Source organism: Eschrichtius robustus, chromosome 10 (assembly GCF_028021215.1).
Source record: "Eschrichtius robustus isolate mEscRob2 chromosome 10, mEscRob2.pri, whole genome shotgun sequence".
Lineage (NCBI taxonomy): Eukaryota > Metazoa > Chordata > Mammalia > Artiodactyla > Eschrichtiidae > Eschrichtius > Eschrichtius robustus.
The window spans coordinates 31771095-31796803 of NC_090833.1; the positions used below are offsets into that span (position 1 = coordinate 31771095).

Sequence of the window (25709 nt, forward strand, 5' to 3'; positions counted from 1 at the left end):
CCACATCACGAGCTTGAGCAGGTGGAGAAGCATCATCACCCGATACAAGATGGAGCAGAGAGGGCTTCCCTGGTGGCGCAGTGGTTGAGGGTCTGCCTGCCAGTGCAGGGGACACGGGTTCGAGCCCTGGTCTGGGAGGATCCCACGTGCTGCGGAGCGGCTGGGCCCGTGGGCCACAACTACTGAGCCTGCGCGTCTGGAGCCTGTGCTCTGCAACGGGAGAGGCCGCGATAGTGAGAGGCCCGTGCACCGCGATGAGGAGTGGCCCCCGCTCGCCGCAACTGGCGAGAGCCCTTGCGCGGAAGCGAAGACCCAACGCAGCCAAAAATAATAAATAAATAAATAAATAAAAATTTTAAAAAAAAAAAAAAGATGGAGCAAAGATTGGCACCACTAATACTGCACCCACCAAGGGGTGTGCACAAGTCATCCTGAGCCCCCTGCCAGCACGTCAGGAGACTTTTGTTGGGGCTTCTTGTGATTACATGCAGGGATTATTGTGATTGCAGTGCTTGTAATTACCACTCCAGTTGAAGGCACCGTTCTTGTTACCCACATGGCCTTAATGGTCCTCAATTCTGTAGATGGGCAGAAGCCAAGGAGGCCAGGGTTACAGACATCTGAACAAAAAAGTGCTATGGGAATTCAAAGAGTAGCCTTACTCTGCCTGAGGAGAAGAGAATTCAGCACTATAATTCTGTCGATTTGAAAGGCTTCTCACCCAAACAGTCCCTGTGAGTGGGTAGAGAGACTGAGGAGGCATCTCTGGGTTTTGCCTGCAGGTCTTCTTGTCATTCAATTGTTCGGTATTGCGCTGAATACAGAATGAAGATTTTCTCCATCTTTCAGCAAATGGAAATTTTCAGCTGCAATTCAAAAATTTCTCCAAGGGTTTAACTCATAAAGGATTGTACCAAAGAAATAGCTTCTCTGACAAAGACAATCACACATAAATTGCAGTAAGAGGTATAGCATAGTAATTAAGAGTGTAAGCTCTGGAACCGAAGCATCTCGTTTTGCATCATAACTCTGCCACTTGCTAGTTTAATGACCTTGGATAAGTTACTTCAATTCTCTGGACCTCAGTTTCATAATCTGTAACATGGAAACAGAATTTTTACTTACTTCATAGGGTTGTTGTAAGGATAAAATGGGTTTGCATAGCAAAGTGCTTTGAACAATGCTTAGTACATTGTAAGTATTCAATAAGTAATTGGCTAGAGGTAGTAGTGGCATAGTAAGCAAATAAATGTTAGCTGTTATGAGTGGCAATAGCCATTAACTGCATTTATATACTAGGCTAAGAGCGCCACTTGTATTATCTAATGTAATGCACCCAGAAACCTAATGGGGAGGGTGCTATTATAATATGATCCTCATTCTGTAGATGAGAAAACTGAGGTTTGGAGCAGTTAATTATTTGTCCAAGGTTACACAGCTAGTGGGCAGTAGGACTGGGACTCAAATCAAGGTCTGTCTGACTCCAAAGCCTATGGTCACCTTAAGAGTTAAAGTCAGCAGTCAAAAGAGCTCATCTGACCTGGCTGGCTACTAGAGAGACCTGCAGGAGGGCAGCCTGGTGACTGGCAGGGGCAGCCAAGCTACTGGAGGGGAAAGTTGTGACAGTTAGCCAGGTAGGTCAAAGGGAAGGGACACGAGGTTACAGGCAAGAGCCTGGGAACTTGAGAATGGCATCCATTGGGCTAAGAATCATGAAAGAGAGATAAAGCAAGGAGTTAAGTACACGGAGGAATTAGAGCGAGTCAAATGGAGCTAAATAATTCTATTTTACCACTGTGTATGTTTAAGTATGTCAGCTTGACTCTGTATGTACACATATGTACTGAGCATATGTCATTTGCCTATGTGTATATATATATGTAATGAGTATATCAGCTTGCCTCTGTACATATGCATAAGTGCCAAGCATATGTCCTTTTACTCTCTGTGTGCATATGTAGGGAATGAGTATATATAAGGTTGCCTCTGGGAGAGTGTGTATGTCTGCATATTTGAGTGTGACAGCTGGACCCTGTGTTTGTACATGTATATTTAAATGCGTGTATCCATGCACACATTACTGTATACAGCAACTCATCAGTACATGTACATGTGAAGTTGAATTGAGTCGGTGGTTTTCTAACTCTTCTCCCTTGGCAACCAGTTGAAAATTATTCCCTACAGTCTGATAGCCTTGGGACTCAGCATCAGGGTCAACATAGACTTGGCACTTAATCTGGGTTCCTAATTAAGGGAGTTGTAAAGGTGAAACAGCAAGACCACATCCTAAAGCTGTTTCTCTCAAAGCAGAACAATAGTGGTGAGACTTTGGGCAGCTCTGATAGTGGTGACTTCAACAACAATGGGAGCAGGGGTCAGGGCAGGGCATGGAAAGCAGTGACAGTAGCCGCATTCATCCAACAATATATAGAGATTGCCCATTATGTGCCAGGCAACCGTGTTAGGCAGTGAGGATGCAGAGGTGAATCAGATAGACACAGTCCCTGTCCTATTGTCTAACAGGAAGTCACACTTTAAACAATCAACTAAAATTATGAAGGGTTTTGCAAAGGATGTGTAAAAGCACCAGACAGGGACCCCTTAACTCCTAGGGGTTGGGTACTAGTACCAAGGAAAGCTTTCCCTAAGATGTGATATTAAGCCAAACCTGGGAGACTGGTGAAGAGTTAGAGAGGGGTAGAGAGGGAACAGTATTCTATGAGGAAAGTTCAACATGTAAGAACGATAAAGAATAGGGCAAGTTTAAGAAACAGAGAAAAGGCAGCTGTGGTTGAAGCCTGGAGAGTGAGGAGTCAGATGACACAAAGGATGAAGTTAGAGACCAGACCACACAGGGCCTTTTAAGCCAGAATAAGGATTCAGATTTGATCCAAAGATTATGAATGGGGAATAACCTGCTCAGATTTATGTTTTTAAAAGATTACTTGGTTATGAAACACTGTAAGTCAACTATACTTCAATTAAAAAAAAAAAAGATTACTTGGTTATATGCATGAACTGTAAGGTATGTTAATTGTATCTCAATGACACTGTTGAAAAATAGCTTGGGCTGTAGTGTGCAGAATGGATTGGAAAGGCAAAATGTACCCAAGAAAATCATGGGAGAGCTATTAGTGGTCTAGGTGAGTGATGATGGTGGCTTGAACTAGGGAAGATGGAGATAAGTAAATGAATTAGACAGGTTAAAGAGGTAAAATCAACAGAATTTGATGACTGGCTAGATGTGGGAGCTGAGGGAGAGAACATATCAAGCCATGGTTATCCCTAGGTTCAAGGGTGTTTACTAAAATAGCCACCTCTGGAGAAAAAGCCAGTTTGGAGAGAGGATGAGGAGCTCAGTTGTAGGCACACTGAGTTTGAGGGGCCACTGAGGCATCTGTAACAAGACATCCAGTAGCAGTTGGATGTATAAGTCTGGTGCTCATGAGAGATTTACAATGGACATGTAAGTGTGGGAGTCATCAGAGAAAAAATTAATTGAAGTCATAGAAGTGGGTGTGACAACTTATGAGATACAGTTGACCCTCGAACAACATGGATTTGAACTGCAAGGGTCCACTCAATTTTTTCAATAAATAGGTACTACAGTACTACACCATATGAGGTTGGTTGGCTCCTCCAACGCAGAGCTGTGGATTCGGAGGGCCAACCATAAAGTTATACTCGGATTTTCAACTGTGAGGAGGGTTGGTCCCCCTAACCCCAGTGTTGTTCAAAGGTCAACTGTACCATAAAATTAGAAGAGGGTCTAGCCTGAATCCCTGAGGAATTCCAATGGAGGGAAATGTGAAAGAACTGCCAGAAAATTAGGAGGAAAACCAGGGAAAGAACAGGGTCACAGAGACCAAGGAACAAAAATGTTTCAAGAAGGAGGACATGGCTAACTGGTCAAATGCTGCTAAAAGGTCAAGCAAGACGGGTACTGAATAGTGTCCAATGGATAGAGTCACTTGAAGTCATTGGTGATCTTAGCAAGAGCCATTTGGTAAAGTGGTAGGGGCAGGATCCAGATTGGAGCCTCCTGAGACATGAGTAGGAAGTAGGAAGTGGAGACAGAACGTTTGGACAGCTTGGCTGTGAAGAGAAGAACAGAAACAAAGCTAGAGGTGACTGGGTGGAGGAGGGACTTTTCAAGATGAGACTGTAAAATACTTAAACAATGATGGAAAAGATCCTGGGATGGGGGAGTTGACTATACAACACAGGAAAAAGGATAATCAGATGTGTAAGATTCTTGAGAAGACAAGGAGGCGTGGAATTCAAAGCACGGATGGAGGGACTGACTTTGAGGGAAGACACTTTCTTCTTTGAAACAAGAGGGAAGAGTGGAGGCTGATATGGGGGTGGGGTTGGGGGTTGTAGGTATGGTATTGTTATTGAGACACTGAGGAACATCCTGGATCTTGGCTTCAGGGTCTCTTTCTCCAAAGAGAAAGGGGTGGAGTGGGGATAGTGGGTGGGGGAGTGGCTGCATCAAAAGGTAGCTGAAGGCAGCTTTGGCCCCCTGTAATCTCCATCAGCTCCCTCTTAGCCTTTCCACCCCAGTCTTCATTACCATCTTTGCTGTGGGCAGTTGCAGTCTCTCAATCTTATGTAAAAAGTTACTTTCTCTTTAAACTGACTTCTGACATGCAATATATACAGCAGATACCACTTCAGATCAAGTACCCCGACCCCTCCCTTTCAATTGGATTACTGCCCCCAAGTCCCTACTACACAGCAATTTGGGGTCAGATTTGAGAAGGAAGAGAAAATTGTGAAGTGGTCATTGATGATAAAGGAAGAGAAAGCACATGATTTTCCCCAGTAGCGCTCAGGAGAGATCGACAGCACCAGAGGCAGACACGAGAGGAACCCTGGAGTAGGCGTGCTTAGAAGGAACTCAGGAGCCTTTTCTCTCAGGTGGGCATTTATTGGCATTGGAAAAAGAAAACAACACCTCCTACTACTCACCTCTGGCTCGGGAGTTCTAAGGGAGATGGCCTCTTATGAAAGTTGGAGCAAAGTGGACCCTATGCTTTCTGAGTAGCCAGGCGTGACTTGCGGTGACCTAAATTCAGATTTTCTCCAATCTGGCATACCTTCTTTCTGTATAAATGCTGGCAAATGGTCAAGATTGGTTTAATCACCATTTTGAAATCCCCATGAAATAATTAATTTGAGTAATCATCATTGATGGATGCTAAAACCATGGGGTGAAAAGTGGCTGGGGACAGGATATTCAGAGAGACTTAAACTATCACCCCACATATAACTAATTAACTATGAGTGAAAGGAAGTAACTTTATAATGGAGAGATCTAGCAGATGCTGCCTTCTCCAGGTGATCAAATTTAGCCTCACCAATGGTGGGGCAGCTTTAGACCATGTGGCTCCTGAAACTATGTAAAGAGAGGTACATGACGTTATCTATAAGATAGTCTTGCCAAAGAAGTTTAACCTGAATCTAATCACGAGGAAGTAATCAAATAAATCCAGAATGTGGGGCACATTGACGAAGCCTGGACTTTATAAGAAATTTAATGTCATGAAAAACAACAAAGGAGAGAGATTTCTTCTAGATTAAGTTAGACTAAAGACACAAAACAACCAAATGCAATAAACCTTGATTGGATCTGAGAAAATAAACAGCAATAAAAGACATTCTTAAGACAACTGGATAAATTTGAATGTAGACTACATATAGAAGCTATTACTGAGTTAATATTAATTTTCTCCAGTGTAATAATGGGATTGTGGACGTAGGAAAATGTTCTTATTCTTAGTATACGCATGCTGAAGAATTTAGGGGTGAAGTGTCAAAGTCTGCAACTTTCTTTCAAGTGGTTCAAAGAGAGAGAAAAGCAAACTGTTAACAATTGGTGAATCCAGGTGAAGGGTAAAAAAAGGATTTTTAAAAAATTCAATGCAATCTATTTTATTACTTCAGACTTTTTTTTGCCATGACCTTGGATAGCTTCATGCTTATAAGCATAAACTGTGCTTCTTAATATGCTAAATTAGATTGAAATCTTTAAAAGCATCATAGAAAGAAAATTGCTCTGCAAAGCTTTTTAGACATAAAAGAACTTCTAATTTGTGTAGGACTATAAGTGAAGATATGGTACAGTGGGAGAGAGAGCCATGAAATAATAAAAAGAAAACTTTCTGGGAGTTGAAGACCTTTGGGTCTAGCACTTAACCACCGGTGATGTCCGTTTCCTCATCAGCAAAGTGGGGCTAATTGTATCGCCTTCATTATCCTGCTGTACAGGCACAGGAGAAACAGGATATAAAAAGACTTTATAAACTGGTAATGGGAATGGAAATAAAGTGATTTTTGTTATCATACTATGGTGATGTCCTATTAGCAGTGGTTCTTCAACTTTATTACACCTAACAAGCAACAGGGAAGCTGGTTAGAAGTTTAGATTCCCAGTCTTGCCCTCAGAGATTCTGATTTCAGTAGGTCTGGGCAGGGGCGCAGAACTTGCTTTGGGAAAGCACCCCAGATTCTCTGATGCAAGGGATCTGAAACACTTAGAGAGCTGCCCTGGAAGTTCCTGTGATCTAAAATCCTTGCTACTCAATGTTTAGTCCATGGATCATCAATATCACTGGTACCTGGAAGCTTGTTAGGAATGCAAAATTTGGCCCTAGCCCAGACTTACTGAATCAGAATCTGCATTTTTAACAAGATGCCCAGGTGATTCTTATCCACGTTAACGTTTGAGAAGCACTAAATGGCAAGACTGATGGGTGACCTCTTTTTTGCCTTGGTCACTGATTCTCAGCTTGCTGTCAGACAGAATTGGGTACCACCTTTGCCGTTGCTGATACCTTTAACCTCACTTAGCTTTTCTCTGCTTCTCTTTGTTTCTGGCTCATCAGTCCTAGCAGATGTTGATAATCATAACCAGCCATAAGCAGACTAATCAAAGCATACTAACTCGGGATCTAAATCTAGTTAAGCTAGGTATGTGATTTTTTTTCTTACTGTGGTGAAATACCATAAAATTTACCCTTCTAACTGTTTTTAAGTGTAAAGTTCAGTGACATTAAGTTTATCCACATTGTTGTACAACCATCTCCAAAACTTTGGGTATGTGATTTTGAATAAGACACTTAACCTCTCCAAGCTTCATTTCATTATCTTTAAAATATGGATAATATTACCTACTCCTACAGAGTATTTTAAGAATAAAATGAGATAATAGATGAATGTTCTTAGCACCCATAGAAAATATTCAATAAATGCGAACTTCCTTCCATTTGAAGTAGGTTTTCAGGCAGCCCTGGATGTTTACAACAGATATCATCTACTGAAATCAACTGATAAAGTTTTAAAAGCAAATACAAAAATCTACATATTCTGGGCACATTATTGCCTTAGAATAGGGCAATCTGTAAAATAGAAGTATTCTATAATTTATAGAAATGGGCAATTTAAAAGAGCTAAAGTAAATAGCAGCCAGTTACAACTTATTGGGAAAATTACATTTTGGGAAGCAACAACCTTTCTGTGCCCATTATATAGAAATTCTTGTGTTGCCTATATTTAGATTGTTTTAGAAACAGTTTAAGTACAATCGTTATGCTAATATCAATAACTTTCACAAATAGCACTTTCAACCTTGGGGCTGATCCACTTGGATGCATGATTAGAATTCCATTTATGTGCACATTATCTTTTAAGGAGAACGCTATATTGAAAACTTGTGTTACATGCAGTAAATTGAAAAGATTAGTTTAACTTCAGAATTAGACTAATTAGAACAGGGGATGGAAATGTAGACATCCTCTCCTCCAACACCCTTAATTTACAAACAAGGAAATTATATTAATCCAGAGAGTGATGAGTTACCAGCAAAGCTGGGACCAGAGCCCAGGTTACAGGAGTATGTCCTGGTGTCACGTGACCTTGAAGGATGGGTGACACTTCAGCAGCACAGGTGATGGGAAGGGGTTGTAGAGAGGCTGAGAGCACACCAGGCAGAGGGATCAACAGAAGTAATTTCACAGAGCCTGGTTCTGAAACCAAGATGATAAGTGAGTTCAGGGATTGTCACAGAGTGGGGAGGCTGGAGGGAGAGATTAAGGTGAAGTTTTGTAATGGGAGAAGAGAGTCTTGGACTGTCCTGTAACACAGAATATCAGAAGAAAGGTTTAGGGATTTGCGGGGGGGGGGGGGGTCGATTTTATAGTTTATGTGGCCCTTTCATATGTATATTCTCATGTAATCATTATAGCAATCTTGGAAAGTATTTTAAAGATGATGATCTAATATTCAGGAGGCCACATTCTTTGCAAAGCAAAGATGTGAACTCAGGCTCCGAATAGAAACACTGTGTATTTTGATTCTTAAAAGCATGAACTCCAGAGCCAGGCCACTTGGGTTCAAATATCCCTGGCCCATTTAGAAGCCATATGACCTTAAGAGAAAAAAATAATGGCTAAAACTTACAGTGTTTGTGTGCCAGGCTCTGTTCTAAATACATATAATTAAATACATATTGCTCATTTAATCCAACATCCCTATGACATATATTCTATTATTATCACTATTTTAAAGCCTCCCCCTCCAAACAAAGAAAGAGAGGAAGGAACAGGGACGCAGTTCCCCCCTAGATTCTCTGTTCCTCGATTAATAATATAATCTCAACTCCTTGGTATTCCACTCGTTGCCTCCCCACTTGTGACACTGTGGTAAATGAGATTATTGTTCAAATTTTTCACACCCTCCCCTCACCTTCTTAAGAGGCGTCTACTTCCCTCCCCTTGACCTTTGGCTCAGCCACATGACTTGCCTTGACCAAGGAGATATTAGCAGATATGACACTGAAACTTGAAATGTGCTTCCACAGGTGGGCTTGCCCTCTTGTACTTCTGCCGTCACCATGAGAAGGGGTTCCCCTGGGCAACTCCTGCCCCTGCAGCCTTGGGGTCAGTGTGACCACATGAGAACAGATGGGCCCCAGCAGCCCCCCAGATTTCCCAAAGGCTGAGTGACTAGAGTGACCACCTTCCATTCCTGCAGAAAGTGTAACACCAGCCCATCCAAAAACTCTTTGAGACTCAAGGATAAAAATTTAGAACCACATGCACCTCACCAGCAGAGCACCAGTGTGAGTTTCCTTCTTGGTTACTCTGGAAGCTAAACCAGATGATGAGACAAAAAGGAACGGGAACCTTAACTTCTGCTACTATTTACAGTAGTTCCACTGTAACAGGTGTCCTTTTGATTCAGAATAACCAATTTCTTAAATAACAGGGCTTGGAATTTTTTCCCCGCAACAAACCCACAAAAGAGAAAATTCAGACCAGAACCTAATTAAATCTCTTAGCAGTTATCGGGAGTTAAGAAAGGGAGCCCAAGTTTATGGCTAGAGAACCCCCTACTCTGATGAACATACATGGTGAGTCTTTTCCCCCCACACTAGAGGTGCTGTGAGAATATTTTGCAAGTGGAACTGGAGCTGCGATCCCCTCACTCAGAAGTAGCAGGATCCCCATTCTGTCCACTCTAATCAGTGTCAAGAGTGAAAAAACCTTCACGCACAATCTGGGCATCTGGATAATGTAGAAATGGAAGTTTTCCACCTAATGTTGACAAACTGCACTGTTAGGAGAATAATCAGCTTGCAAACCCTATTATACTGGGTAATGAAGGCTCAGTAGATAATGTTCTTTAAAAATCTTACATAAATCACTCTTCTATAATCAAATCTCATTCTAAATGAACCAAAGGGCTGTTTAAGGGAATACTATGTTGAAAACCTTCACACACACCAAGAAATCACTCTTGTATCTGTTAGGGAAGTTTTCTGTACTGGGTGTTCCTAAACCATGGTATCCACGGGGTACTTCCCCTACAGAGCAGCATCTCTACAGGGGGGCATCCATATCACAATGACAACAATAATATTAAAATGCTTTACATCACTCTTTATTTCAAAAGTGCTTTACTAACATAGACTAATCTTTACAACATTCAAGGGAGGTAGATAAGTATTACACCACTTTCACAGATGGAAAAACTGAGGCAGAGATTAGTAAGTTGTATTGAAGGGCATAATATACGGCACAATTAGAAAAGAATTTGTTGCAGACATGAATCACTGGTGACCTTTTCCGTGACTTCTGAGTCCCACCAACACAAAAGTAGCGGATGCAGCAAGGAAGCAGATGGTCGATATTTTGTCTAGTCCAAGGCTACACTTCACCTTGTTGATACCACATGTTGAATATGCTGGTTTGGGGCCAGTATCTCCTTTACACACATTCTCACATGACTCCAACTGTAAAAGGGGGGACAGTGGAAACTGCTGTGGGTGCAGAAGGAGGGGTTGGAGAAACAGGGCTGGGAAGGCAGAAGATAGAAGAGAAAAGGGCAAGGAAGAACAAGAGGACCAGCTGGGAAGCAGCCCAACAGAAAGGAAAGCCACAGCAGAAAAGAAGTGTCATTCCATTTAAACAGCTCAGACATCCAGAGATACTATTAAAAGGGTAATTCTTAGCAATGACATTACAGAGCCACTCTTCTTGGCTTTGCCAAATATAATTATCAGGTCCTTCTGACATTCCCAGGAGGCAAAACCATTCCTTTCCCCTGGTCCAGACCAAGTGCTGATGTAATTGACCTGACACTGCAGAAGCTGTTGACAACTCAAATGCACTGCCCCACCATACCTCTCTTCTTCTGTTCTCTTTCTTCTTAAAAAAAAAAAAAAAAAAAAAAAGCCAATGCATTTTAAGATTCTCCCTGAAAAGTTCCTAAAATATTTGCTGATTTTTAATGCACAATAAGGTAGGATTCTATGTTTGATTTTTGGAAACAGGCTGTAATAGGGATACACGGGAATTAACATCCCCTCTCAGCCAGTGTACCTTTACACATGGGACACTTAAAAAATACCCTGAAATTTGTGGATGCCAGCTAGAAAAGAATTGAAGCTCAAGATAAAGAAATCCAGTTGAGGGACTTTCCTGGTGGTCCAGTGGGTAAGATTCCACGCTCCCAATGCAGGGGGCCTGGGTTCGATCCCTTGTCGGGGAACTAGATCCCACATGCATGCTACAACTAGGAAGCCTGCGTGCCACAAGTAAAAAAAATAAAAAAATAAAAAAATAAGATCCCGCATGTTGCAATTTGCAATTAAGACCTGGCACAGCGCAGCCAAAATAAATAAAATAAATAAATATTAAAAAAAATAAAAAAAGAAATCCAGTTGACCCTTGAACAACATGGGTTTCAACTGTGCTGGTCCACTTATACTCAGATTTTTTTTTCAATAAATGGGTACTACAGCACACCATCCGCAGTTGATTGAATCCCCAGATGCAGAACTGCAGATACAGAGGGCTGACTGTAAAGTTATAAGGGGATTTTCCACAGCTGGGGGTGGTGGGCACCCCTAGCCCCCAGGTTGTTAAGCGTCAACTATAGTCTTTCCTGCTTTTTCAAGTGTGAAGCCATTATAAGAGATGGTGACTGATGCACCACCAGCTGCAATGGAGGTACTGATGGCAGAGGGAGCACCAAATTGAGTCGGGGGACAAGGACCCAGCAGGGAGGGGTTAAAACGTCAGATGAACAGGTGCAAGAGGCAGCACAGGAGGCTGAAGAGGCAGAAGTCAGAGCAAAGAGGTGACAACCAAAGAGGAGATGGGAGGAGGTGCTGGTGTCTGAGGCTGAGTGGGTGGGAGCAACTGCACTAGTTCATGTCTAGGCCTCTCCTAGGATACGTCAGCCAGAAATGCATCCGTTCTTTATTTCAATCAGCATCATTCTTTCCGGCATCTAGCTTTAAAACTTTACCCATCCCCTCCAACAAAAGCAATGTGCTGCCAAGCCTGACAGATTCCACTTCGGCAACGCCCTTCACATTGGTCTCCCTCGTTTCTTACTAGGTCCTCCTATCATCTCATCCTAACCAAACCCTCCTACCTCATCTCCTGGACTCCAGTCTTCTCTAAACTCAATTCCATCTTCTAATCTTCCTCCTGGAGCACAGTTTTGATCATGTTACTGCCCAATTTGGAAATTCCCCCATGTCCTCCCAATTATGTGTCTCACCGTCTTGAATCTTCAACAGGACCTTGCATCTAGTGAAGTTCCTCTCCTTTCTGAATCTGCACCTACCAAAATACCAACTCTAAAGATTTAGCTCAAATGCCACCTCCTCTAGGCTTTCCTTCAAGTCTCTTCACTCTCTGCTGAGCTTCAAATGCTCTAGAAGACGTGCCTGATCAAGTACATGATAGCTGTGTACAAGCCTTACATCCCCTACTGGGCTGTGTCCATGATTTGGCAGGTCAGGGGATGGTGAACTGTGTCTTAGTATTTATCAGTCAATTCTCTACAGCACCTACCAAGAAATGATTATTGCATTTCCACCTCAGGTAAGGAACTACTCAAAAGTGGAATGAATTGGGATGTACCTGTTCATGAGTGGAAGCATTACAAGTATCCTGTAGATGTGATCTGGCTCTCAGGATAAAGCAAATCCACGATATAGCTTTGAGGGATGGGGTGGGGGGAGGCAGGTGGGGCTATTTGTTTTCGAGTCTAGAGACCTAGGACTGAGGTTCTGCTTTGCTGTTCACTAGCTTTCAGCCTGGTGCAGGTGGTTCTTCTCTGAGCATCATTTCCTCACTTCTGCAGGACTTCACAGGACTAAGGACCAAATGAGACACATTTGTGAACTCTACACCAGTGGTTCTCAATCCCAATTGGGTATCATCACTCCCTGTAAAGCTTCCAAAAAATATAGAGGACCAGGCCTCAACCCAGGTAAACTGAATGAGAATCCCCTGGGAGTGGGACCCAGCGGGACTAATTTTTTATAAAATACTGTTTCTAATGCATACTCAAGGTTGAAAACTGTTATAAACTCATAAATACCATTAACAGTAGAACAAGGTGCTTTAGCCTGCTGGTTTAATTATCCTTTATTTGTTCAGTTAGGAATTAGTTCGATGCTTTTATAGTTCCATTATGTGTGTGAGCATTTTTTGTGTTGTTCTACATTGTTATTTGTGTGATTAGGTGGTAATTCTGGGAGAGGAATAATATCCAGCACAAAGCTGTACACAAAAATGTACCTAACCCAATGGGTTGTTTTTTTGTTTTTTGTTTTTTTGAGGATAGGTAAAAGCTTCACAGGGTCCTCTAAAACCCTGCTACACAGAACTGTGGTGGCCAGACAGGCAGACCTGGTATAACCTGGGAGCTTGTGAGAAATGCACAATGTCAGGCCCCCCCACCAGAATCTGCATATTAAGATTTCCAGATGGCTCAATAGGTGAAGCAAAGGCAAACTTTTCTCAGTTCACATCATCTGTGTTGAGGACCTGCCACTCCCTGCCCTAATCTGTCTCCCATAAATCGGTTAAGCTTGGGACTTTTTCCAGATGCTGCTTCTCTAAAGGGTCCATTTGGTAAAAACTAAATTAAGAACACAAATCCTTACAAAAGCATCCTTCCTTTGAAAGAAGACTAGTCTTCACAGGGTACCTTCAAATAACCAGTTCCTCTAAGATATTTAAAATATGATCAGTGTATAAAATAAATTGATATCCACTTAAGTTTTATGCAGTGCATGTATTAGTATACATGTACTTTACTGAACTTACAGACCCCGGGACCCAAATTCCAAAATTATGAAAGGAAGGAAGCTTAGCCACTGCAGTAAACTCTCCCTGTTGACCCACGCCCTCCGGACAACTATGATGTTAGCAGTACTCATCCAAGACTGTGCAGATCACATCACAGTCAAGGAGTTGTAGCAGATTCTAACCATCATCTAGACCAACTCTCCTGTTTTATAGACAGGAAACACAAGGGCCAAAGACTAAATGGAGTAACTTAAGGTCACATAGCACTTGAGACAGAGCCGAGCTCAGAATTCAAGCCCTGACTCCTCGTCCTGCACTCCCTATATAGCCTCTGTCACACATACTGCTCCTTCCCCACCACATGGCCTTGAACTTTCATTCTCAGAAATTGCTGACCTGCCTTGGCACGTAACTGTCACTTTGCTTCTTCCAGCTACTGTTATGCCCAACTCCCAAGACTGTTTTTCTCACTAGGCTACAGGAGAAGTTATATCACAGCTCAGTCAAAACACCCATTTATCAATCCACGTTTCCAAATATATTGGTAATGGATTCTGAAAAAGCTCAATACTAACTGCATACTATGCAGACTAGGTAGCATCACTATTAGCTAGCACCAGGAGCATGGCGAGGGCAGGGCCTTTCCTTAGGCGGCTAAAGATTAAAAACAAGGGCAACCATTTACTCAGTAGTACAAAGTCGGTAGGAAACTACAGCAGGAAGCCAAAAACTGTAGCACAGTGGAGGCGGGCAGCACCTTTAAAAAACATACACAGTGTGACTATAAAATCACAAGTCTTGTCTTTTAATAAAACAAGCATGACAGAATGTAGAGCTCTAAACGAATGTTTCTCCCTCAAAGTAGTCACATCCTTAGTTCCAACAAAGCTACACCTGCTGGAGACATTATTTGGAACTCCTCTTTGGGGAAAGGAAGGCCTTAAAAGGCAGCCTATGAGCCACATTAGAAAACAGCCTTCCATTATGTTCGGCCGTTTAAAAACAGAAAATCCACGCTCCAAAGATGACACTGAAAAAATGAAAAGTGTGCTATAGCTCTTGTGGAGGCTCCAAAAGACCTCTAGCAAATTCTGAGTAACAGCATTACCACTGGAGAAACGTGTGTCCTCCCAGGACAGCCACTTTCAATGGGAGGGCATTCATTTGGATAGACAAGGTCTGATGTCTATTTAAAAAAAAAAACAAAAACCCACAAAACCCAGCCACACTCCTTTATAGTCACACTTGCATTTGATTAAAAAAATACAACAACAACACTCACACATGGTTCTTGTATGAATTCTAATTAAGAGACATTACATTCAGAATGATAGCACTCATAGTGATAATTTTCAGAAGACTCTAACAGCTTCTTTGCCACTTCAGGGGTACATAGGGTGCAGCTGTTTACCTGAATGTATTCTTAAATAAGTGACTACTAACACTCTCATCTTCCTAGTTGTAGCTCTGTGACAGGCTACCGACTGCAAGTTCGTGTTCCAGACCTTCTTTGCCAACACAGATTAATTACAAGGGAGCCACACCCCACCATCTTAGGGTGAATTGGGAAAGGGCCGGTTAAATGAGGAAACAGGCCATTCCTTGGTAAAAGTTTGCAGTTTTCTTTCCCAATACATCTTCTTTTTATTGAGAACTTCCATTTTTATCCTGTGTTCCTCCTCTGCCATCTCACACTCTCGCTCTAGCTGCTGGATTTTGGCCACATGCACCTCATTCATCTGTATCAGCTGCAGTTGTAAGATGGACATTTGTTGATGGTGTTCTTCCTCATGCATCTTTTTTAAAGCACCTTCCTGAGAGGTTTTGCTCCTGTAGTTTTTATTGGCTGTTATTCTGACAGCTGAACACGAGGGTTCAGGTTGAGAGGTCCCCTCACATACTGGGAAATGTATGAACTCTTTCTCATCATCGCACAGTTCTCTATTTGAAACAGCAAATGATTCTGAAAAACAGTAGCAGAAAACATGTTCAAAGATTTTACAGGCACAGAGTAAATCAATCCTATTTCAAATGACAGGGTCCCCCAAGACAGGATGATCCGAAGTAGCATCTGCTCTGGTCTGCATGTTCACAGGTACCCCTGCCCCACCTGACTTCTCAAAAACCCATACATCGAGAGCAATTTTCCCTGAAGAAGTAACGATAAAGGGTTTCATTATGTCATTTCTGGCACTTCGAACTACGGGAACAGTGGTCAGAGATTGTGCTTATCAAGAATTGGAGACCTGGCTATGTGGATATAAATCCTAACATGACATGTGCACGACTCCCACTGAGCAGAAGACCACAGTACGAGGCCAGCAGTGGGTTTTCAGATTAAGTTCTCCCGCAGTCTATCTCCCTCTCCGATTCTCATTCAGCCATGAACACTGAAGTTCAGTCTCCACAAGGGCACCTTTGCTGTGGGTCCTGGTCACAGGTCTTAACCCTTACCCAGGATAGCCATCTTGACAAAGGTTCTTCCTTGAAAGATGAGCCTACACGCCCTGGCTTAACTTCCTCAGACTTCTCTTCAGTCTCCTACATCTGGCTGTTGCCTCTAGCACTGCCATCTGGGGGTCAATATTCAGATCCCAAAGACACTTTCCAACGTCCCTCGTATGTAACTTCTCCCTAGCACTTGACAATCCTTCTTGACATTTCTTTCCTCTATTAGCTTCTGAACCATCGCTCTCTCCTAAGTTTTCTACAGCCTCCTTTCTGATTGCTCTTTAAGTCTCCTGTCAGGACTCACACTTAAATCTTCCCCTGGGGTTCCTATCTTTGGCTCTGTTTTCAATCCACCCTAAGTAACCCTCATAATCTGGTTCCGACCTTCCTTTATCTTCCTTGCCTTACTCTTCAAATTACCCTGTGTACCCTCCAATCCTACCACAATCTTTATTTTTTTCCCATAATTCTGTCTCACTGCTCCTTCAGCTAAAGTTGGGCTCACTATTTGTCCCCACTCCCTTACCCAAACACACACTCTTACTCCAGTTTCCCCTTTCAACCTCCCGCGTAACCCCTACTTCATTCAGGATCAATGCCACTTGCTGTGAAACCTCAGCCCTCTCCTTTCTCTGTACATACTCTTCTGTTACAGCACTTAACACATTCTAGTATTATTTGGGGACCATGCCTTAATCATATCTTTTATCCTTGGGCACCAATTATTTTGCTTGGTACCTAGTGGATGCCTAGTGAATATTTATGGGCTGAAGCTTTGAACAAAAGGGGAAAAGAGCTTATGGATACAAAAGGATGCCACGTTTGGTGGTGCCATGTTTGCACTAGTATTTTTATTGGGCAATGATACAAGTGTCAATTAGGGAGTTTCAATAAGGAAACCACTAACCCCACTAACCCGTGGAGTCTTCTAGCTGTGACTCCAATGCCTTCTTGGGAAGCTTTGTATTTCCAATAATGAGAATCATCTCCTTGGAGAAAAATAATATCAATTTATTAACAGAGTTGATTACATTATTACATCCACTCCATTATTCCAGAAGATGGGATGCTGGGAATGTTAATGGCTACTGGGGGAAACCTAACTCATAACAGTCTGTCAATAAAAGGAAAATGGCTACTGTTTATTTAGATTATTTCACTCCAAGGGGTTAGGTAACAACCATAACTAGTCCCTAATTAAGGTAAAAGAAAAGGTAAAAACCTTACTTTTGAAAGAGAAGGTTAAAAGGACCTCTCTGTCATCCAGAGATAATGAAAATGTCTCCCTAGGAATCTTTCCCAAATCCAGCGGCTATAGCCTCAATTAGATGTCCTTCCTTCATGCTCCCACTGGTTCCTAAACCTACCTCTGGCAGAGCACTTGTTAAAACTGGCGGTTTAACTACCTCCCCTTCAGGTCTCTGATTACTTTGAAGACAGAGACTGCCTCTAGTTCATCCTCCTGGAGGACCCAGAACAGGGCCTGACACACTGCTAGGCATATAAGAAGCGTGTGCAGGATGAATTGGCTGCAGTAGGTCACATCCCTCTCAACACAGCACAACTGTGTAGAAAGAACAGTGTTCTTAGTGGAGAGCTGAGGCACAGGACAAAGGAACAGGAAAGGCTTGGCACTGAGAATAGGATCCCTCAGATGGGATCAGATGCAAAGAGGATTACCTCATCCGTTTCCTTTCTAGTCTCAGATCTGAAACTGTCTTCAAAGAAGACTGGACACATTAGATGTGTTTTGGTACCTTTAGCCTCTTTTCTCTTTGATTTCATTCCAGAGGATAGTTCTGAATACTCCTCTGAGCCTTTAAAGTTCATGCCCTGACAATGCTACTCATCTCTCCCAATATCCAAATGCTCATTTTTATCTCAGTAATTCTTGGTTTTAGGAGCCTTTTGATGATGGTGATGGTGATGACGATGACGACGGCAGCTACCATTTTCTGAGCAGCTAACCAGGCATTAGGCTAGTGCTTTGCAGCATTACCTCATTTAATCCTTACAGCAACCCTCTGAGGGAGGTATCAGTATAGAAAACCAAACACAACATCTAAAGTCATTTGGCTAGTGCAAAGAACCAGGACTCCAATCCAGGTCTGCACAACTCCAAAATCCAAGCTCAGCTGCTACAACACCTGGCCTCTCACTGCGTCACTTGCTCAGCTGATCACTTATGTACCTTAAAATGCAATCTCCAAGTTGTATCAACTACAAAACCATCTATTATTAAGAATATGCGTGTATATCCTAAGTTCTGATCTCCAAATTTCTCTCTAGAGTTGTGAACATGAAGACAGCATGTTTATATCCAAGAGCAGAGAAATGACTCTACTTTAAAACTAATTTTTTTAGTTTAAATGTGTGCTCACAAACGCATTTTAAATTTAAAAAGCCAGGCCTCTTAAGACTCTGGCAGAAGCTGGGGCTTAAAACTAGAGAAGCTCAATGGAGTAATTAACTTTCACACAAATATTAGCTCCAATGAATGGAAGCTAGTGTTCAGATGGGGAGAATCTCCTCTTAATTAGAGAAAGACTATCCTGGGCATGGCAACCTTCTGCAAACACACACCATGTAATATCTCTCCCAGGTAAAACAAAGCTCACCTGAAGCAGAAAACAATTCGATCCTGTGCAAAATGGATAGGAAGGCCTAAAAGCTTTCCTGGGAGCAGAGAACACAGTCAAGGGGGTGTTCTTCCACTTGGGCAATCTGAGTACGTTTAAGCTCATCGGGAAAACCTACTAAGGCAGTAAAAGGATGGGAAGGAAACTGTGTACAGGCTGAAGCTCAGCTCTTCTTAGCAGAACAAAGGAAACAGGATGGACTGGGAACACAGATAAGTAAGATGTGGGGGATGCATACTACGGAATATTATCCATCAACTAAAAGAAACAACTTAGACTGACACACTGCAATGGGAATAGATATTTAAAACATTCTAAGTGAAAAGCAGCAAAAGGAAAAGGAATGGTATCTACTGCACAATTTTTAATCCATGTAAACTTAAAATATATGCACAAACACCAACGCATGCTTTCAAGAACATGTGAGAGAATACACAAGCACCTTAGAATGATTAAGGTGCAGGAGAAAAGAATGAAAGTGGTGAATGGGGATAAAAAAGTAATAAATGTGTAAGTAACAAACAAAAAAAGGGCTTTTCCAGACCAATGATGCTAGTGTGCCATGACTGGTAAAAATATAAGTCAGTCCTCTCTACTGGAGTTCCCACCCCCAAAAGAATAGGATTGGACTAAACAGTGATAATAATGGAAATTATTAAGAAATGTTTGCATTATTTAATATAGCTTTGCATACCTATGTCTGTGTTACTGGATTATAGCTTTATAGTAAAGAAATAATAGCATATGAATTAAGTGTAAGTTCTCTCAAGATATTTGAGTACTACTGAAAGCTTAGTCTTCCTAAGTGTATTTGACATTTGGCCATCCTTCCCTCCCGGCCACCCCTAGCAAATTTTGTTGGCTCCCTTAGTTTGTTCTGCAAACCTCTTCCCCAAAGATAATGGAAGATAAGTGTCAAAGGCAAATTATCACAGATCATAAATCTACAGGGTATAAATTGTTTTAATATATTTAAAGGGAAAATACTGGTTTTTTACAAATACATTCCTAAGTGTTAAATTTTAAGACTACTGTGTTCAACTACAGATGTACATTTCGAGCAAGTCATTGACAAAGCTAAGAATATGCATGCAGGGGACGGTGATCAAGATGACACAGCTGTTTTTGATAATTGGAATTTTGTATTTAGAGGTTACATTTTGTCAGCTTATGAATGGGCAGCTCCTGGAGAGGTCACAGGGTCCCCTTCTGGCCTGTGAGTTTAGTACCACTGGCCTCAGGAGTCCCTGTTTGTCGTTGGCTTGCTTTTGAATTACTTTGGCCACAAGTTCTGAGACAATGCTGTGTAAAACAGGAAGGGGCCGTCCTGAAGGGTGTTATTTGTGAAAAGAACTTGCTGAGTGCCTTCACCAGAGGCAGTAGAGTCTGCAGTTGAACCACAATAAATGGGGATAATTTTGCACGGCACAGACATTACAGTAGTTGTCTTTATGATAGGAACTGATTCCTTGAACGTATAATTGAACTCTAAAATGAACTATGCCTCTATGCAGGTTTAATGAAATTTCTGAGGTTGCTGAAATTTGTATATTTGTTTTCCTTTTCCAATGCAAGATCTGCTGATGAGGGGAAATATCTGACTGGTTTTATTATGGTTTATACATGAATAAATGGGATATTTAGTTCTGTACATAAATCTACAGTGAGTACATACACTGGAATGAGAGACAATCATATTAGACCAAATCATCAGATCAAACGACAAAGACATACTTTTGAGGCTTGAAAGTTCAAAGCTGACATTGACCTCTTGAAGGCCAGTTTTCCAGCCATTTGCTGCCCTGGCTCAACCCTCCACCCCACTCTCACATCCACATTTGCAGCTGGGTTCCCCTCACTTCCTCACTGCTGGGGATTGTGACAGCAAATTTAGTTCACCCATCCGTGGTATGGTCTGCAAAACTAACTCAAACCCAACTCCTTCGTTTTACAGAAGGGGAAACTGAGGCTCAGAGGGCATTTTAAAATAGTGTTTGTTCACTATCTTGAGACTCTGTGGAATTTTTAATCACCTTATTTTAAGTCATTCATTATTGGGAAAATCAAACCCCTGTTACAAAGGAGAGAAGCCAAATAGGTTCAAATGAAGAAGCACTTGGAATTTCTGGATTTTACTGTGTATTTGGCATACATCATGCAACAGGCCCTCTGTTATCACTGTGACATAACCAGACCCGGGTACCTTAAGGTCTAACAGCCTTAAGGACATAGAACATTAGATTATTGAAGAATCTGAAAAAAAAAAAAAAAAAATAGATGACACAGCTGAAGACATCTCACACAAGAAACAGTTGGAGGGAGGCCTCTAGTGGAATCTGCCAGGCTCCTTCCTGTTTAACAAATGCCAACAAATCTTTCGGCACCTAATTCTGTCACAGGCACTCTGTAAGGTGTTTGGACAGAGCTGGTCGATAGAAATGTAATATGAGATACATACGTAACTAAAAATTTTTTCTCATAGGCACATTAAAGAAGTAAAAAGAGGTAAAATTAATTTAAGTGATATATTTTTGATCCAATATATCTAAAGTATTATCATTTCAACATTTAATCAACATAAACGTTGTTAGTAAGATATTTTATTGATACATTCTTTTTTGGTACTAAATCTTTGAGATATAGTGTGTACATTTATAGCACATCTCAATTCAGTCTCCCCACATTTCAAGTGCTTACCAGCCTCATGTGGCTTGTGGCTACTGTACTGGACAGCACAGTAGAGACAGAGAGATAGTAGAGATAAAGTTAGTAGAGATAATAACTGAACACACACACACACACAGAGTCCATGTGTGTCAAAATACACACAGTGGAATGTGAGCCATAACCCTATAGCAGGTTTTCAACCTCTTCCCCAGCAAGACCCAGAAGGGATGATTAACAATTCCAGCTTTCTTTTTCTTTCTTAAAAGTAAGTTGAAATGCAAAATGAGTGAGGTAACCTCAAAGCTGTTTAAATGTATGGAAAGCGTTCCAGTACCTTAACTACTAGAGTTTACAGATACTTTGGACACAGTTCCCAACTGACAAAGCAGCATGCTTCTCCACCGCCCTCCAGATTTGACCTGGAAACAGGAACCAGGAAGCATATGGCTGTACTTTAATAATCACCAGCAAAGAGAAGTCTCATGTGTCATATATGTACAAACATCCAATTTAAAATAAATCTCTTTTACAAGTGAGTCTCTAGCAAATGTCACTACAGGAAGGACACTGAGAATCCATATTTATTGCCTTCTTGCTGGAAATTTAGAAATTGCCTTTATGAGTAAATGAACTACATTCTTTCCTCTAAAAAGCAAGAGAAAATAATCTGTGGAATGGACTTTCTAGATCCTACCCTAGAATTTGAAAATGGGGAAATAAGACTGTCCCGTTAAAATAAGTCTATGAAATCAATACGCAATCATCCAGATCACGGATTTGCGAAGTAAACTGCATGCAGTCCACACCAGCATCTTCCTCGGCAACATCTCCCAGGGAATATGAGCAATTTGAAAAGCAGTCCTGCTGATTCACCTCCCTCCCTCCCCCAGCACCATTCCTTTCACTGCCTCACAGACACGCAATTGCTCCAAGGCCAGCATAATGGAGAGGAACAGGCTGAAGCTATAAACATCTCCAAAGCAAGGACACTCAATTAGCAGCGGGCCCCCTCCACCACAGAAGCAGCAACAAGGAGGGGTGAGAGAGAGCTGGCAGTGTCCATATCAACACTCTCTTCCGGGAGCTACCCTGGCTGGGGAGCTCAAGAATCAAAACTCACACACAGGGTTCCTACCCTGAGAAACAATACATGAGTTTCTTGACATTCACCACTATGGTTGCCCAACTGGCTCCCTAGACTTAACCTTGGCCAAATGATCAGAAAACAAACACTTGATCATAATTTAGCTTCCCAGGATGATCTGCCGACAGGAAAAAAAAAGTGCTAATCAAAAACATGTATTCTGTTCACTTGGTTATTATCTTTTCCACTCTATACGGATAACATTCTTGGTTTTAGACAATTTCTTGTGACTTTTAATTAACCAGTCCCTCAGAGCTCAATTTACTCTGGGGACACTAATAAGTGAATTTCTCATCCTGCAAGCCAAGAAACGGATTTTCCTAGGCAAATGCTTGCTTCCTGGGTCCTTGGAGCACGTTATGAACAGCCCTCTGGCCTTCCCAGAAATCTTCCTCTGCTTCAAGTATATTTTCTGCAAACTGCAATCAATCTTTATATAAACTGGTCATTCCTATCTTAAAAGAGGCAGGAATTATTGGCAATTTATCTATATGCATCCTCACCCTGCCCTTGCCTGGAGACATTTCAATAAGCCCCTTAATTCCAACTTTTTAAAGCCATGACACACTATCGCTACAGCCTTGATTACATGACATTCTTTTCCTTCCCCAAGAATTAAGTATGACATTTTTCTCTTTTCAGTGGAAGTATATTAAAACTAAAATGATTTTTTTCCAGAATTTCTCAAGTTTCCTAGAGTGCACAAACCAAAACTATAGATCACAATATTATAATGGGTAGAAATGCTGGTTTTTAATCGGGGTGACTGCTAAATGGGTGTTTGCTGTATTAGTCTCTGTACTTTTCCTAAGTTTGAAATAGTTCACTTTCTTAATGTGGCATTTTGAGTAACTTAATGCAGAGCTTTGCACATAATAGGTCCTCAAAAACTATCTTTTGAAAAAAAATACATTAGAGTGAATGAATATAAATCCTCCAGTTCTCTTTAATATATTTGAGATAGATTGAGATAAGCAACTAAGATACTTCATTAATAACTATATAAATGTAGCCCCTTATTTTTCCTTCTTAAGTAATAACAGAGATAAGTGAGATCTCTCTAAGAGAGACACAAGGAGATAAGAGCTTCTGTTTTTATGTACGACTTGAATGTCCTATCTAATTGGGAAATTTTGTATTGAGAAAGTCAAGTTTGATATGAAAGTTTCTTTTTTCTAAATTCCCTCAAAATGAAGGACTTGAAAATCACAATGTCAAACAGGTACCCAAGGAGAATATGCAAGCGGGCGTCAGGCACCGATACCTTGGGTGGCGGCATCAGCGTGGTACTCAGGCTCCTCCTCGGGAGGGCTCTGCAGGAAGTACAGCTGCTCGGGCAGCATGTTGGCGATCTTCTCCTTCCCCAGGACGTGGGTGCTCAGAAGGGGGCTGACGCTCCGTTTCACTTTCTCTCTCCTTTCATGGGCCATAATCTTTTTGGTCCGAGCCTTGATGTTCTCCCAGCACTTCTTCAGCTGTTTGAAATCCCGCAGCGACACGCTGGGCTGCGAGTTGTATTCATGGGCGAGCGCCTGCCAGGTACGTTGCTTGAGGGCAATAGTTCGCGCGTCGCTTTTCTTACACTCCAGCACATACTTGTACTTTTCTACTAAAGCCAGCAGGATGCTCTTTTCCAATTCTGAGAAGTATTTGGCAGGTTTTATGATTTCGTTGTTTTGCATTTTCCACTACGTTTCTCCTGGCTGTTAGCTATCCTGGAACAGGAAGTTTGAAACAATCAGTACCAACTCCAGCAATAAACAAGTCAGCGAATCACTCAAGCTCTATCCCTGACTTGATTCCCTGGTCTGAAATACGGTACTTTCTTTTCCACTCATGTTGAATTGTGGTATTCTCAAGAAAACATTCAGAAGATTACAAGGAATGGGGTTTTTACTTAAAAGTAGATTTTCAGGTAGGACCTTTGCTGTAGGTCTTGACCATTTTGTGATTATCTGGTACAGAACAGCAAAAAAAAAAGTTGAACATCTATGTGGAGCTCTAATGTGTTCATTTATTTCTGCTTAATATTAAGGAACAGATAATTCCCCAAATTCATAATGTTAGGCAGCTTTTAAACTAAACAGGTCTTTCAAAGTTTTGTCACAGCTGAAGACAAGAGAAGCCACTGTGTGATCTAATACAACAGATAATGTAACTACTACCAAGATTTCAGAATCATCCAGAAATCACCCCAGAAGATCTGACATTTCCATCACTATGTCTGTGACCTTCGTTAGGTCCACGCTCTTAGAAGAACCTCAGTTTCTTTACCTTTAAAACGAGGGCTTGGAGTCTGTGATCCTTAAGGTCTAAGGGCCACTTTTATTTTATTTTATTTATTTTTCTGTTTTTTAAACATCTTTATTGGAGTATAATTGCTTTACAATGGCGGGCCACTTTTAAAAGTGTACAGTTCTGTGTAAATAATTAATATAATTTCAGAAGTGTAAGGGCCTGGACACTTTAGAGCTTGAGTCCAGTGCCTCTCTTTTTTTTTTTTTTCCTGGACATTTCATATAAATGGAATAATTCAATATGAGGTCTTTTGTGACTTGTTTCTTTCACTTAGCATAATGTTTTCAAGGTCTGTCTATGTTGTAGCATGTATCAATACTTCATTCCTTGTTATTACCAAATGATATTCCATTTTATAGATGTAGCACAGTCTATATCCATTTACCAATTAATGGATTTTTAAAATTGAGATATAGTTGACATGTAACATTACATTGGTTTCAGGTATACAACATAACGATTTTATTTATTTATATATATATATATACACACATACACACATATGGAAATGATCACCACAATAAATCTAGTTGACATCCATCACCACACAGTTACAATTTTTTTCTTTTAAGATCTATTCTCTTAGCAACTTTCAAATATACAATATAATACTATTAACTATAGTCACCATGCTGTATATTACATCCCAGGACTTACTTACATTATAACTGGAAATTTGTACCTTTTGACCACCTTCACCCATTTTGCCCCCCCCTACTCCCCATCTCTGGCAAGTACCAATCTGTTCTGTATCTATGAGTTCTTTTTCTTTTTTCTTCTTCTTCTTTTTTTTTTTTTTTTTTAGATTCCACATACATGTGAGATCATACAGTATTTGTCTTTCTCTGTCTGACTTATTTCACTTAGCATAACACCCTCAAGGTCCATCCCTGC

At 41.3% G+C, this 25709-nt stretch overlaps 1 protein-coding gene across 5 annotated transcripts in view; it reads right to left on the minus strand.

Moving 5' to 3' along the window:
• Positions 1 to 12934: 12934 nt before the first annotated feature.
• Positions 12935 to 25709, minus strand: part of MSANTD3 (Myb/SANT DNA binding domain containing 3) — a 36386-nt gene continuing 23611 nt past the window's right edge. For all 5 annotated transcript variants that reach the window (XM_068553037.1, XM_068553041.1, XM_068553039.1 and 2 more), the window contains exons 2-3: positions 23782 to 24232; positions 12935 to 15579 (exon numbers count right to left, since the gene is read on the minus strand). In XM_068553037.1, the coding sequence (XP_068409138.1) occupies positions 15170 to 15579; positions 23782 to 24199 (828 nt within the window). In that variant the 5' untranslated portion in view covers positions 24200 to 24232 and the 3' untranslated portion in view covers positions 12935 to 15169. The remainder of the gene's footprint in view (positions 15580 to 23781; positions 24233 to 25709) is intronic.